The sequence below is a fragment of the Neophocaena asiaeorientalis genome, unplaced genomic scaffold (genome assembly GCF_003031525.2).
Source record: "Neophocaena asiaeorientalis asiaeorientalis breed wild unplaced genomic scaffold, Neophocaena_asiaeorientalis_V1.1 scaffold527, whole genome shotgun sequence".
Lineage (NCBI taxonomy): Eukaryota > Metazoa > Chordata > Mammalia > Artiodactyla > Phocoenidae > Neophocaena > Neophocaena asiaeorientalis.
The window spans coordinates 124,283-137,541 of NW_020173712.1; the positions used below are offsets into that span (position 1 = coordinate 124,283).

Below are 13,259 nucleotides of genomic sequence, written 5' to 3' on the forward strand. Positions count from 1 at the left end.
GGGATTCCAATTTAGTCTTATTTCTTCTACCGGCATTTTTTTCCTCCTACCTGAATTTTTTTAGTGATATTATTTTAACAGATGATGATAAGAGGATATTAATTGGAAGGGGTGCCAAATTTTAGCCTGCCCAGTACACTTTCAGAGGCCCAGACAGCCCTGAGTGTAGAGAGCCATGTGCCTCGCTTCTAGGCCCCATGGCTCAGGAAGCCTACTTTGGAAGGCATTAGCATCCCAAGTGGTCCCCAATCCATCAGTGCTGGGGAAAGGGATGTCCAAGGAAGGAAAGGACCAGGTGGGGAAATAGCGCCGTCCTGTTGACAAGACCATAGGCCAAGAGGACCACCCGTAGGGCCCCAGCTCTGATGGTAAAGGTCCAGCAGAGTGGCCACAGGAGCGGGGTTGAAGGGGTGTTTGGAGCGGGGTGGAAGGGGTATTCACAGCCCCCTACAACCACTCACTTCTCATCCCACATTCTTCCTGTGAAGTCAGCATTGCTGGCAGAAATAACATCTCAAGGGCTTATGCAAGAAATCTGAGGAATAAATGAGAAGTTGCTTTCATCCCCTGAATTTATATAAACCTCCTAACTGCTTCCATGTCTGTGGTTGTTAGCCACTAATTATTAGGTGTTCTGCCTCTGTCAGCATTTTCATAAACTGTTCCTTTCTGTGAGACATGATAAGCATTTAATCAAGGCTGAATTAGAGGCATGTGTACCAGAGGGAGGGGAGAGGGGTGCTGGGGGTAGGTGGGGGGTAGATGGGAATGGTGAGTGTGGTTTTGAAGCTGTGAGCCAATACGGAAGAAAGAGCACTGAACTGCGAGACACTGAAACAGAAATAGTAGCAACAGCTGCCTTTAACTCTGCACTTGAAATTGGGCCAGGCACCGCGTTAAGTTCTACGTATCCTCTGATCCTCACCAGAAAACCTTGGTGTTGCGCTTACAGAGTGAGAAGCTCAGAGACAGTCAGCCACCCAGCCAGCAAGAGCTGTGTGTCAGTGAGGGAGTTGGCTGCACATAACAGAACACAAGTAGCAGTGGCTTGAGCAAGTCAGATTTTTTTCTGTCGTGTGAGAAGTCTGGGGGTAGGTGACCCAGGGTTAATGCGGCCGCTCCATACCATGAGGAGAGCCCCGTGTCCCTTCTAGCATTTGCCTGTACTGTCCTTCTAATGTGGACGCAATGTCTCTCTTCCAGGCAGGAAAAGGAAAGGGACACGGGCAAAAGGCACATAGAGCTGACTCTGTCCCCCTTTTATTTAAGGAGATTTCCAGAAAGTCCCATCTCTGTGTGCTTCCACTGCATCAGGTGGCCATGTTTTTTGCAAGATGGCTGTTGTGTGCCTGATATTGTGCCAGCATTTACATATATTATTGTATTTACTCTTCATAATAGCCCTGTAAGGAAGGCCTTTTCAACCCCTGGGTTCTAGTTTTTGTTGTTGTTTTTTGTGTGTGTGTGGTACGCGGGCCTCTCACTGTTGTGGCCTCTCCCGCTGCGGAGCACAGGCTCCGGACGCGCAGGCTCAGCGGCCATGGCTCACGGGCCCAGCCGCTCCACGGCATGTGGGATCTTCCCGGACCGGGGTACGAACCCGTGTCCCCTGCATCGGCAGGTGGACTCTCAACCACTGCGCCACCAGGGAAGCCCTGGGTTCTAGTTTTATCCCTGCTATTACATAGCTAAGCAATCCTAAATAATCACTTTCTCTCTCTGGCCCCCAGTTTTCTCATCTGCTTTATGAAGGACTAGACTAGAGAAGGAGTTCTTAACTTAAGGTCTACAGAACCTTGTCGGGACCATGGATAAAATTCAGGGAGAAGGGTTGTGAATTTGGATGGGGAAAACGATTTCATTCCTATTTTCCCTAACCTCTACTTGAAATTTAGCATTTCCTTCTATTATGACTGTAGGCAACGGACCACAGTAATATTAGGAGAATCTGTGACTTTTTCTCCAAAAGAAATCACAGATATTTTAGAGCATATTATAGTTGTTTCAGACATGTTAAGTTATCATTTATGTTTATCACTACCTCAAAACTATGGTAGTGGGCTTCCCTGGTGGCGCAGTGGTTGAGAGTCTGCCTGCATATATAGATCTACCTTACAAATTTTTTCTCATATTTTAGTAACTATATTTCAGAATAATTTATTTTCTTCATAATCCTGTGTATTTTGCTTTATGCCTTTAAAAACATTTTCTAAGAAGGGGTCCATAGCCTTCAGCAGACTACCAAGGAGTCCATGGAACAAATGAGACAAAGCTTCTGAAATATGAGATCTCTTTGTCCCTCTGGCTGTAAATGAAACTATGCCACTAGCTATCATGGTCATCCTGAACAAGACCCTTCAGCTCTCCATTTCCTTAGTTTTCTCTTCTGTAAAATGAGAATAATACTTGCCTTATCTAATTAAGCACTGCTAGGAGAACCAGAGAAATCTGCACGTGAGCACACACAGATGCAGAGCTTATGCCTTTTCAATTATGCACAGTCAGCTTCTGAAGTACTAAGTAAATGATAAGGGTTATTAAATTATCCAACCTTAGACGTATTTCCCAGAGGTGCTGGTGTTTTTCTATCACTTCTAGACAAGTGTCCTGAGACAGCCATATATTTTCCTAGTGCCAGAGTGGGATTGAACTAGTATAAAATTCAATAATAAAGGGGAAATTGCACCTTAAATGCACTCGGATGGAACTACTTATGAACACAAGGAGATAAAATGAGATTTCTCCAATGGGTCATATAACTCCATACCTTAGGCTCTGAAAAACTTAAGCCAATGTACCATGCTTAAAAGAAAAAATGATAGATCAGCCAGTCATTTCCTCTGTAATCTCTAAATACAGGGATAATTGGACAAATGACAGGAAAATTGAGAAAGTTGGTTTGTTTCATAATCTGTGCCTTTAAAATACCTGTGAATATTTATCAAATATTTATTCATCCAAGAAATCTGCTGAGGTGACCATAATTAATGTTTTTTTGTTTGTTTGTTTGTTTGCGGTACGTGGGCCTCTCACTGTTGTGGCCTCTCCCACTGCGGAGCACAGGCTCCGGATGCGCAGGCTCAGCGACCATGGCTCACGGGCCCAGCCGCTCCGTGGCATGTGGGATCTTCCCGGACTGGGGCACGAACCCGTGTCCCCTGCATCGGCAGGTGGACTCTCAACCACTGCGCCACCAGGGAAGCCCCCATAATTAATGTTTTAAATAGCAAAGTAAATATCTACAAATATCTTAACTTGCTAAATCATATTTTAGAAATGACCTCAAATTATGTTTGGGGTGTTACTTAGTGCTTTCACAGTCTTAAACTCAAAGACACAGGATACTGGGAGGTAGTCAGCTTGGCCAAGGAAGATGGTTCCTAAACAAGCTGGTATTTTGATTGGTTTCCCCAAGGATTCATGGAAATACTCTGGGATGTTTTTGTCGCAGAGGATGTCTGGTTTGCACAATGGAAGCTGCCCTTTTTTTCTGGCTTTGAGAAAATGTCAATCTGATTCTGGTGTCTGAGCCTCATAGAGAAGAACCCAGCTAAAAGTTAGGATTAGGGGAAATTTTTATGCTACTAAAAATGAAAAAGAAAAGCCTACTTATATATATATATATATAAATAAAAACAGAGAATAAACCCTGGTTTTCTTATGATCCTAGTGAGAGATCATTCACTCATTCATTCATTTACTCATTCATTTGTTTACGAGTGTTCCTTGACTGCTTACATTTTGCAAGGCACTGTGCCAAGCACAACTGATGTGGACTTTGCCCTCCTGACACTTAAGACTAATGTCATTAACATTAAAAATTTTAAGAGACAGGCTCTGTTCTAGTATTTTACTTATGTTAATTCATTTATGCTTCCCAATCACCCTAGAAGGAAAATACTGTTACCCCATGTTACATTATAGATAAGGAATGCGGAGTTTATTAAAGTTAAGGAGCTTGTCCAAGTTTACAGGACTAGTCGGGGGCTGAGCTGGGATTCAGTCTCAGCCAGTCTGATGCCACAATCCGTGCTCTAAAACAGCGATTGGCAAACTACAGTCACTGATCAAGTCCAGCCCAATGTCTGCTTTTGTAAATAAAGTTTTAATGGAACACACATGTTCTCATTCATTTACATGGTGTCTTTGGCAGCTTTCAGGTGATAATAGCAGTCTAGTAGTTGCAGCAGAGACCACATGGCCCACAGGCCCTAAAATATTTACTACCTGTCCCTTTACAGGAAAAGTTTGTCAACTCTTGCTCTAAAACTGCTATGCTTTATCTGTAGCAGAAAAGACAAGAAGTAAGTAAAATAATTGAAAATAATTTTTGAATGTGCCATGATTCATGAAATGGAGCCCTGTGAAAGAGAATCACTGGAGTGGTGGGGTGTGGTTAGAGGCATCCTCTTTAAAATGTGAGCCCCCAGAGAGGAGACCTCTAAGCTGAGATCTGAAACCTGGGACAGAGCTTCTTGCTGTGGAATTTGTAGGTTATTTAGCTCCCCCAATATCCACTGGCTCTGCTTTGACCTGAACAAAGGATGACAAAGAAACCAGTCTCCTTTCTAGAGTGAAAAGATTTCCTCCCCCTTTAAATGGGAGCCTGGGAGGATTCAGTGAGGGGAATGACAGATGAAAATGTTCGGCACAGTGCCTGACAACCAGTTGGCACTCAGCAAACAATCCCTTCTTCCCTCTGACTCCCGTCCTTGACACCTGCTGGACCAAAATTGGCCTGCTGCCTGAACTTGCAAAGCTTTATACATCCTGAACACAATGCTTTATGCTTTAAAATGAGCATTGACATTTAATATAGTAAAGTGAGGGTTGGAAGTATGTGTCCTAACTCAGAATAAATTATTTGGTCCAGCGGATGAGTCCCAGGGGAAAAAAATGTCCTAGCTCAGTCATTCCATTTGTGGTTGGGGCACGAATTCCCTTTCTTGATCCAAATGACCAAGATTGAGGGCAGAGGGGGGTTGGGCAGTAGGGCAAGTGGGTGCAAGATGCTTGCCTTGGCAGTCTTCTGCATGACTCCCTCCAAGACTGTCAGACTCCATTTTATATGGTACCTTCATCCATCTATTACCAGCATTAAAGGCCTCATCTTTAACCAGGCTCTGAGCCATTAGCTTGACAATGAAAAACTGCTGAGTTTTCCTGCCAAGTATATATCCATATTTTTTATAGATATAAATCACCTTCAAAGCCACTTCTCCTTTAACAGTTAAGGTGACTATATCTGCCCACCCCTTTTGTTCTTTAGAAAAACACAGACTTTGTGGTTAGACCCAACTTTATGTCCTTGTTCTGTTTGACTAGCTGTGTGACCTTGGGGAAAACTTTTAACCTCTCTGAGCCTCAGTCTTATCATTTGTAATAATAATGCCTATCAATGTCATCCATTTATACAATATTTGAGTTTCTATTGTGCAGCAGGCATTGTGCTGGGCTGTGTGGATTTCACAGCAAAGAAGACAGACAAGAGCTCAATCCTTGTGGCTCTTACAGTCTAGTAGAAGGAGTTATTATAATCAAGTAAATAAATACTCAAGATTGTTACAGATGTGATAAATGGTATGAAGGAAACGGGGTGATGTAATAGAGTGAGCTACTTAAGTGATATTTAGGCAAGACCTGCAGAATGAGAATGAACAAACCATGGGAAGAGCTGTTAATGGCATCAGGCAGAGGGAAAGTGGAACAGAAAGGTCTTGAGATGGGGAACATATTGTGTTTTAGGAAGGAAGAGAGTAGTCAGCACCCAAGAGGGACAGTGGTACAAGATGAGGTCAGAGAGGTAGGTAGAGAGCAGCTTACATAGGCCTTATGGGTCATGACAAGGAATTTTAGATTTTATTCTAATCAGACTGAGAAGCCAGTGAAAATGGTTAAGACTTGAACAGGACTCGTGTGTTTAAAAGATCAGTCTGGTTACTACTGCATGGTGATGGGATCATAGGAAGAAAGGGTGAAAGTAGGGAGGCCAGGGTTGTTGTAAGGATTACCTACAATTACAAATGTAAAATAATGCGCACACCCCCGACACACCTAAGTTCTCTATGAATGTTAGTTAGCTGTTTTTCTGGAAGATCTAAGCCTCTCTTTTCTGGTACTGTAGACATTAGCTTCATGTGGCTGTTGAGCATTTGAAATGTGACTAGTGCAACCATATTAATGGTTTTATTTCATATTAATTAAATTTAAATTAAAAAACTAGTATTTGACTCAGTCATTTGGGAAGTATTTTTGAAAATTTTGGATATATGAATCTATTTTTTTAACTGTAAATTTTATGAAATCTGAGTACAGATTCAAGTTTTTTTTTAAATTAATTAATTTATTTATTTTGGCTGTGTTGGCTCTCCGTTGCTGTGCACGGGCTTTTCTCTAGTTGCGGTGAGCGGGGGCTCTTCTTTGTTGCAGTGCGCGGGCTTCTCATCGCCGTGGCTTCTCCAGTTGTGGAGCACAGGCTCTAGGCATGCAGGCTTCAGTAGTTGTGGCACGTGGGCTCAGTAGTTGTGGCTCGCAGGCTTACTTGCTATGCAGCACGTGGGATCTTCCCGGACCAGGGCTTGAACCCATGTCCCCTGCATTAGCAGGCAGATTCTTAACCACTGCACCACCAAGGAAGCACCCTGCTAGAACTTTAAAAATTGCATACATTACCGAATCCAAGCTTGTACTGCTCACCACATGACAGGCCAATAAATCAAGAGACGAGGGGCAAAGAATAGTGACTTTATTCAGAAAGCCAGCAGACCGAGAAGATGGTGGACTAGTGTCCCAAAGAACCATCTTACCTGAGTTAGAATTCAGGCTTCTTTCATACTAAAAGGGGAGGGGATGTGGCTAGTTGTTGCAAACTTCTTATGTCAGAAATCCTTTATTCTTGCAGCTGTCCACATAGATGTGGTCACAATGTTCCTATAAACCTCCAACAAGCCAAATGTTTTTCTCTGTTCTGCAACTTTTTAATGGGAAAGTGTTATACCTTTAAAGGTCAGAGCCTTGAGAACGAGCTGTCTGGTCTACTGCAGGCTATAGGCAACATTCTTTTACGAAGGTACAGAGCCAGCATGACTAAGCACAGGCGACAGAGCACAAGGTTTAGAGCTAAAGGAATAGATCTAACATGGGGTCAGGTTTGTTCTTCTCTGTTACACATACATGTCTTACATCTATTACTATTGGACATGCTGATCACAGGGAAACAGAAATCTAGAAATTTACATGCACAGGATGTTAGCTCTTGATTATGTCTCCTATCAATTTGAAAATTAGAACTGGAAAAAAATAAAAAGCCATAGCATCCTTTGGAAACACTATAAGAATACAGGATCTACCTGTTAATTATATATTTTTATATACATCCCTGACTATTCCTGGATATTGGACCCTGCTTTAGCAAATTCAAGCACCCCAACTCTGGAAGAAGGAGCCCAGGACTTAGAGGATACCAGAGTGTAAAGCTTGTCCCCAAAGCTGGGCTCAGTAGCCTTGTGGTATTAATATATTCACATTGAGCACAAAAAGGACTGAATCAGTGTAGCATAGACTTAAATCTCTAGCTCCAGGGAGCATAGATGCACAGAGCCTCCTAAAGTTTTAGTACAGTGTGTACATAATAAGTCACTGGGAGAGGCAGGAGTGATTTCCATCTCTGCCTGCAGATTCTCCACAAAGCAATTAAAATAAATTGCTTTGATTTAAAATACAGTTAAAGTTTGAGCTGGGGTCTGTACAAAGTGTTTTAGGTTCGTTATCCCATTTAAGCTTCATGAAACTTTCCGAGGTAGGTGTTAAGGTTTAGTGACTTGTCCAAAATTATATCACACAGCTGCTAAGAGGCAGAGCAGGGATTCAAACCCAGGCAGTCTGACACTAGAACTTACACTCTTAACCACCATACTGGGCAACAATCCCGTTGCCATGCCAGTGACCCAGAGGAGCACCCTTGAGTATAAGACTCCTTCTCTAATATCTTCCATCACTTCTACCCATTGCTGAGACTTGCTTACCCCCTTCCTAGTCCCTGCTCTGCTCCCAGCCCAGAGCTAGCTGGCCCAGACCAAGTGGGCAACTCCTTATGATTGAGAGATGGGCATGTGCCACTAAGAAACCACCCAGCTGCTCCGCCCCCCCGGGAGAAAAGCAAAGAGTAAATGATTATTTTACTACTCTCCAGATTTATTGCTGTACCCACCACAGGGTCTAGTATGCTGCCTAGCATTCATTCATTCATTATCTATTCATCCATGTTCAGCTTCCACTCTTTCAACAAACTTAGGTGCTCAGTCCCTTGTCTGGGGGGGTGTGAATGAAAACTTCACACATATTATCACTATTAATAATATTATTGGTTATCATTAGTAACACAAGTAATAATTAAATTACTATTAGTAATTGGTCATAATAGTGGTAATACTATAATACCTTCGTTAATAATAATGATTACAGTAACAGCAAATATTTATTGGGCACTTGCCACGCTAAGTGCTATTAATATTAAAGTATTTTTTTCTATCTTAAGCCCTTCACCTTCTGTGTTTAATTCTTACAACAATGGTATAAGGAAGTTCCAGAAGTCTCAAAATCTTCTTACGCAGCCCATCAGAGCACTGAGTTACTCAGTGTTTTGGCCATAAATTCCTGAAAGAGGTTCATTCACCCATGTGATAACAGGATGTTCACTGACCCCTTAACAACTGTAAACAAGACAGACATGGTCTTTGCGCTGGGAAAATAACAGAACTGCCCTCTAGATGAAAAACATTTCTTTTCCTTTTACAGAGGGGTTGTAAGCACAAAGAGACAAAATCTCCATGGTTCCCAGAATTGACTGGTGGGCTTGCATCTCTAAAAATGTTTCTTGCTTTGCGCTCTCTACCTCAGCAACATCCGACTGCTTATCATTCCCCAGAATGCTCCTAATATTTTCAAGATGTCCTTCAGCCTCTCCAGTTTTTGTCCTCTTAATGAATTATTCCTCTTTCAACAGACTAACTCAAATATCTTATTAGTGAAGATCTACCAAATTGGTCCAACTGGATGTTTGTTCTTCTTGATGTTAAAAGAAAAGAATGGATTGCTTCTTCCTTTAGGCTCAGTAGTGCCTTTATCCCCCCCTTCCCCTCCCCCACTAGCCTGTGCGTTCCTTGGGATGGGGGAGGGCAGGGACTGTTTCTTATTAGGTTTCCAGTACACAGCTATTGTCACAAGCCCTGTCACATATTATTATTGTCTCTCACATTAATTAAATATTATGTGCCAAATCCTGTGGGTCCTTGTCTTCTAGATTATATCATTTCTTTCTGCCAAAAAGCTAAAGAGGGAGGAACCATTGTTACCCATCCCAATTTTTACGTATGAGGTAAATTTATATATTAAGCTTAGAAGCATTAAGTAATTTGTCCCAGTGTCACACAGCTAGTCAAGTGGCAGAGCCAGAATTAGAAATCAAATAATCAAATAATCCATCTAAAGCATTTTTCACAGCATGTAGCACCTAATAAGCACATAATCAGTCAAGGTTAGCTACTAGAATTATTGTCCAAAGTTGGACAGCTAGTAAAGAAGCTGACATTGTAATGCATTTATTTAACTTATATACTTATTTAGTTTGCTCTGAAATTTATAGCCTTTCTATCACACCAGAATTTAACAGGACTTCTTAAAGATCATAAGACCTAACCACTTACCTTCTTATAGTTCTTGCTGTATTTAGAAAATTAAGAAATATTAAAAGGTTTCCAAAATTCTGATATATTTTTAATGTTTACTTTCAGTAGATTAAAGCTTTTGATTTACACAAAAATATAACTGTATGCATAACCTCATTTAGACATAAATTGAAGAAATAAATTTGATATCCTTCTGGAAAAAGTCCCTCCCAGCTATCTCTGCAATAGATTCTGTGAATTATAGAAAACTAACTAATACCCTGCTGTTCTTGCTGGTAACATGTCTGGCTACCTTAAGGGATATCTCAATTCTGTATTCCTAGTGGGCAATGCTTGGGGTCTAATAAACATTCAGTAAACATTTCTTGAATGAATGTATAGGCCAACAGTTCACTTCTGGTTCCAGGACCACTTAACACTCTCGAATATTATTGAGGACCACGAAAAGCTTTTGTTTATGTGAGTTATACCTATCAATATTTACTAGTAGAAATGAAAACATTCTAATGTTAATTTGTCCATTAAGATAACAATACACCCATTATATGCAACATAAATAATCTTTTTATAGATACTGTGTTTTCCAAAACAAAAAAATACATATAGTGAGAAGAGTGGCATTGTTTTACAGTTTTGCTAACCTCTGCCTTAATAGAAGACATCTGGAGTCTCATCACTCCTTCTGCGTTCAGTTCATTGCACTATCACAGGACACATAACCTTTAGAAAAATCCATTGTACGTTCATGAAAGAAGGAGTATGGAAAAGGCAGATAACCACTTAGTATTATTGTCAACACTGTTTTTATCTAGCGGTAGACCCCTTGAAAGACACACTTTGAGAAACATAAGAGGGAAAGCTTTATTTCTGGACAAGGTTCATGCTTCAGGTTCATGCTACTATACACAGCATAGCTGACATGAAAGAGGTCGTAACGGAGGTGTAAAAGGAACATCATAGAAACAGCCTTTCTCTTTTCCTTTTTTTCCTGCAGTGCGTAGTAGCGCGGACTCTTGCCGTAACCCAAGACGGTAACCGTCGCTCTTATTTAAGCCCGTACAATGACGTCACACAGCGACAGCAACGCCCTGTCACCCTGAGGTTTTACTACATTTCCCAGGATGCTTTGCCAACAGCGACGCTATTGGTCAGCGCCGACGGAAGAGCATCTGACTGAGCGGAAGTAGAGGATCTCAGAGGCGAAGAAGGTGAGGACGAGAGGAGCTGTGAAGCTGTGCGTAGCCCCACAGGTCTCTTTTCTTGGCGGTGAGGGACACAGCTACGGGACGAACCTTTGGGAAGGGTGGGGTGGCCCTATGGGGGCCTGAGGCCCCCACAACTCTGAGGCCTCAAACCCCTGTGTTTTTCCACTAGACCTGGGAGCGGGGAGAAACAAAATGTTGCTGTGGAGGCAAAGTCTCCGTAATAAAATCGTGCTGTTTTAAGTTTTCTTGGGACGAGCTGGAGCGAATTCGGGTTCTTGTCGCAACACAAGGGTCGTTGGCGTGATTTTACTGCGACCAGAGGGGCGGCGGTGCTGACGATCTGACTCAGCTTCTACAGCACTGGTTCTCAATTGGCTGCACGTGAGAATCACCTGGGATGCCTTTTTAAAGATACAGGTGCCCTGGCTCCACGCCAGAGCAACAAATCAGAATCTGTGGAGTATAAGATCTGGGCAGCAGAACTTGCTAAAGCGTCCCAGGTGTTAACGTTGTGCAGCCAGGGTTGAGAACCACGCTTTTCGTGGCTGATTCTGACCTCCTCGGGAATGCTGATTAGGGCCACCTGAGCCAGGGCCTCCCACTATAACCTGCGTTGGCTCTACCACACGCATGTGGGGGAAGTTGATAATTACTCTTTTGGCACAGATTGTATTTTTAGCTCCACCAGAAACTTATTTTTGAGCTTCGTGTGGTGGTGCTGGAAAGACAGGCCGTGGTTCCTTATTTACGATCTGGCTATTCGTTCTGAATAAAAATTAGAGACGCTTCATTTTTCTTGCCATTGTTTTCGCTTCTGCCTATTTTTTGCTACCCCGACAAACTGAGAGCAGTGGAAAGTGGAAGAATCACATTAAAATCGGTGTCTCGTTGCTTATAAGAAGTTCTGAAAAGGGTATCAGTTAAAATTACATTTGGCGTTATTTATGGGCGTATGATACCCTTTATGTATGAATATATAAATGAATTAGTTCCAGTGAAAGTAAGTTAGGGTGTGATTTGGGCTTTGACGCAGAAGTTTGTTTAGGTGCGATAGGTAGGATTTGATAGATAGATACCATTACCTAACATGTTTTCTCTTTCCCAGAGTTTCAGCTTCACCTCCCTCACTGATTCAGCATGGGGGAGAAGTCAGAAAACTGTAGGGTTCCAGAGGATCTGTTCAATGGTTTGAAAGTAACAGAGCTCCAGGAAGCAGAGCGTGTTGACCCTCCAGCGTCTAATGCCAAAGATCACCGTTCCCAGAGCAAGGTCCTTAGCGATGTTGAGGCCCATCCCCAGGAGGACCAAGAAGAAGAGGAGTGCTTTCATGATGCAAGTGCCTCATTTGAGAAGGAAGAGCCAGGAGTGGGCAAGGTTGAGAACAAACCTGATAATGATGTGAATTCCTCTGAACTAGATGAAGAATACCTAATGGAACTGGAAAAAAACATGCCAGATGAAGAGAAAAAGGTAACTGTTTTGTTTATTGTGCATGATCTGTCATGTAAACTGCTTTTTAAAGTGAATACATGTGACTGATGCTCTATCATAGACTGCTTCATTTGTGGTAAAGAGTGACTTGCCCATCTGTATGTTTATTGTTTTAGTAGTGATGGATCTGAGATAAATCAGTGGCATGGTGGGGCAGCATTGAGTGTGTCTGCATAGCAAAGAAATTTCCTTTTTTTCCTGTGAACTTTGAGTTCTTACGTTCATCTTGTGTAATTGTTTCTAACATATACTTTTTTTAATGATCTATGGTTGGCTGCTGAAATTCCTGTAATGGCTATTTTTTTAGTCAGACTTTATAGAATTATGGTATGCTGCTTGTTTATGCTAATCCATTGTTAGCAAAAAGACTGCCTGGATTTCCTGGTGGTGATGATTTGGCTACAGAGAGCAGTGACTGGGACCTGTGTCATTTACAGTTCGTTCTTGAGGAACAGAATTGTGTGTGATGGTAGCTGTCATTTGTTAAACACCAGAAATGTGCCAGCCACTGAGCTTAAAATGTTACTTGTGTTTTAATCTTCACAACATGCCTATGACATATACTGTTAACATCCCTATAAGAGAACAGCTTAGAGTAGTACAGTAACTTGCCTGAAATCACATATCTAATAAATAGCAGAACTGATTCTCAAACCCAGATCTCCTTGATTCCAAAGCCAAAGTATGTAGAACTTAATAACAAAAACAGCTGTCTTCCTACAAAGCAGATGTCCTAATAAAATGCACACTTTCCTGCTACTTTGCCCTGGGCTTAGTAACTGAGCAAGCCTTCACTTTGGGAAGGAGAGGCTTAGTGTCCTCCATATATCCTTCCTTCTGATCCCGTAAGCAAGGTCGCATGAAGAGTTACTGTAAT

General features: G+C 42.0%; 2 protein-coding genes across 4 annotated transcripts in view; both read left to right on the top strand.

Moving 5' to 3' along the window:
* Positions 1–10,863, top strand: part of ADRA1B (adrenoceptor alpha 1B) — a 93,496-nt gene extending 82,633 nt beyond the window's left edge. The window contains exon 4 of the mRNA XM_024750632.1: positions 10,740–10,863. Within this exon, the coding sequence (XP_024606400.1) occupies positions 10,740–10,863 (124 nt within the window). The remainder of the gene's footprint in view (positions 1–10,739) is intronic.
* TTC1 (tetratricopeptide repeat domain 1) overlaps positions 1–13,259 on the top strand; it is a 73,335-nt gene that overhangs the window by 9,588 nt on the left and 50,488 nt on the right. Inside the window, exons 2-3 of one of the 3 annotated variants that reach the window (XM_024750621.1) lie at positions 10,681–10,894; positions 11,997–12,361. In XM_024750621.1, the coding sequence (XP_024606389.1) occupies positions 12,029–12,361 (333 nt within the window). In that variant the 5' untranslated portion in view covers positions 10,681–10,894; positions 11,997–12,028. Of the gene's footprint in view, positions 1–10,680; positions 10,953–11,996; positions 12,362–13,259 lie in introns of those variants that run through there. The other 2 variants (XM_024750620.1, XM_024750622.1) reach the window with 2 other exon arrangements.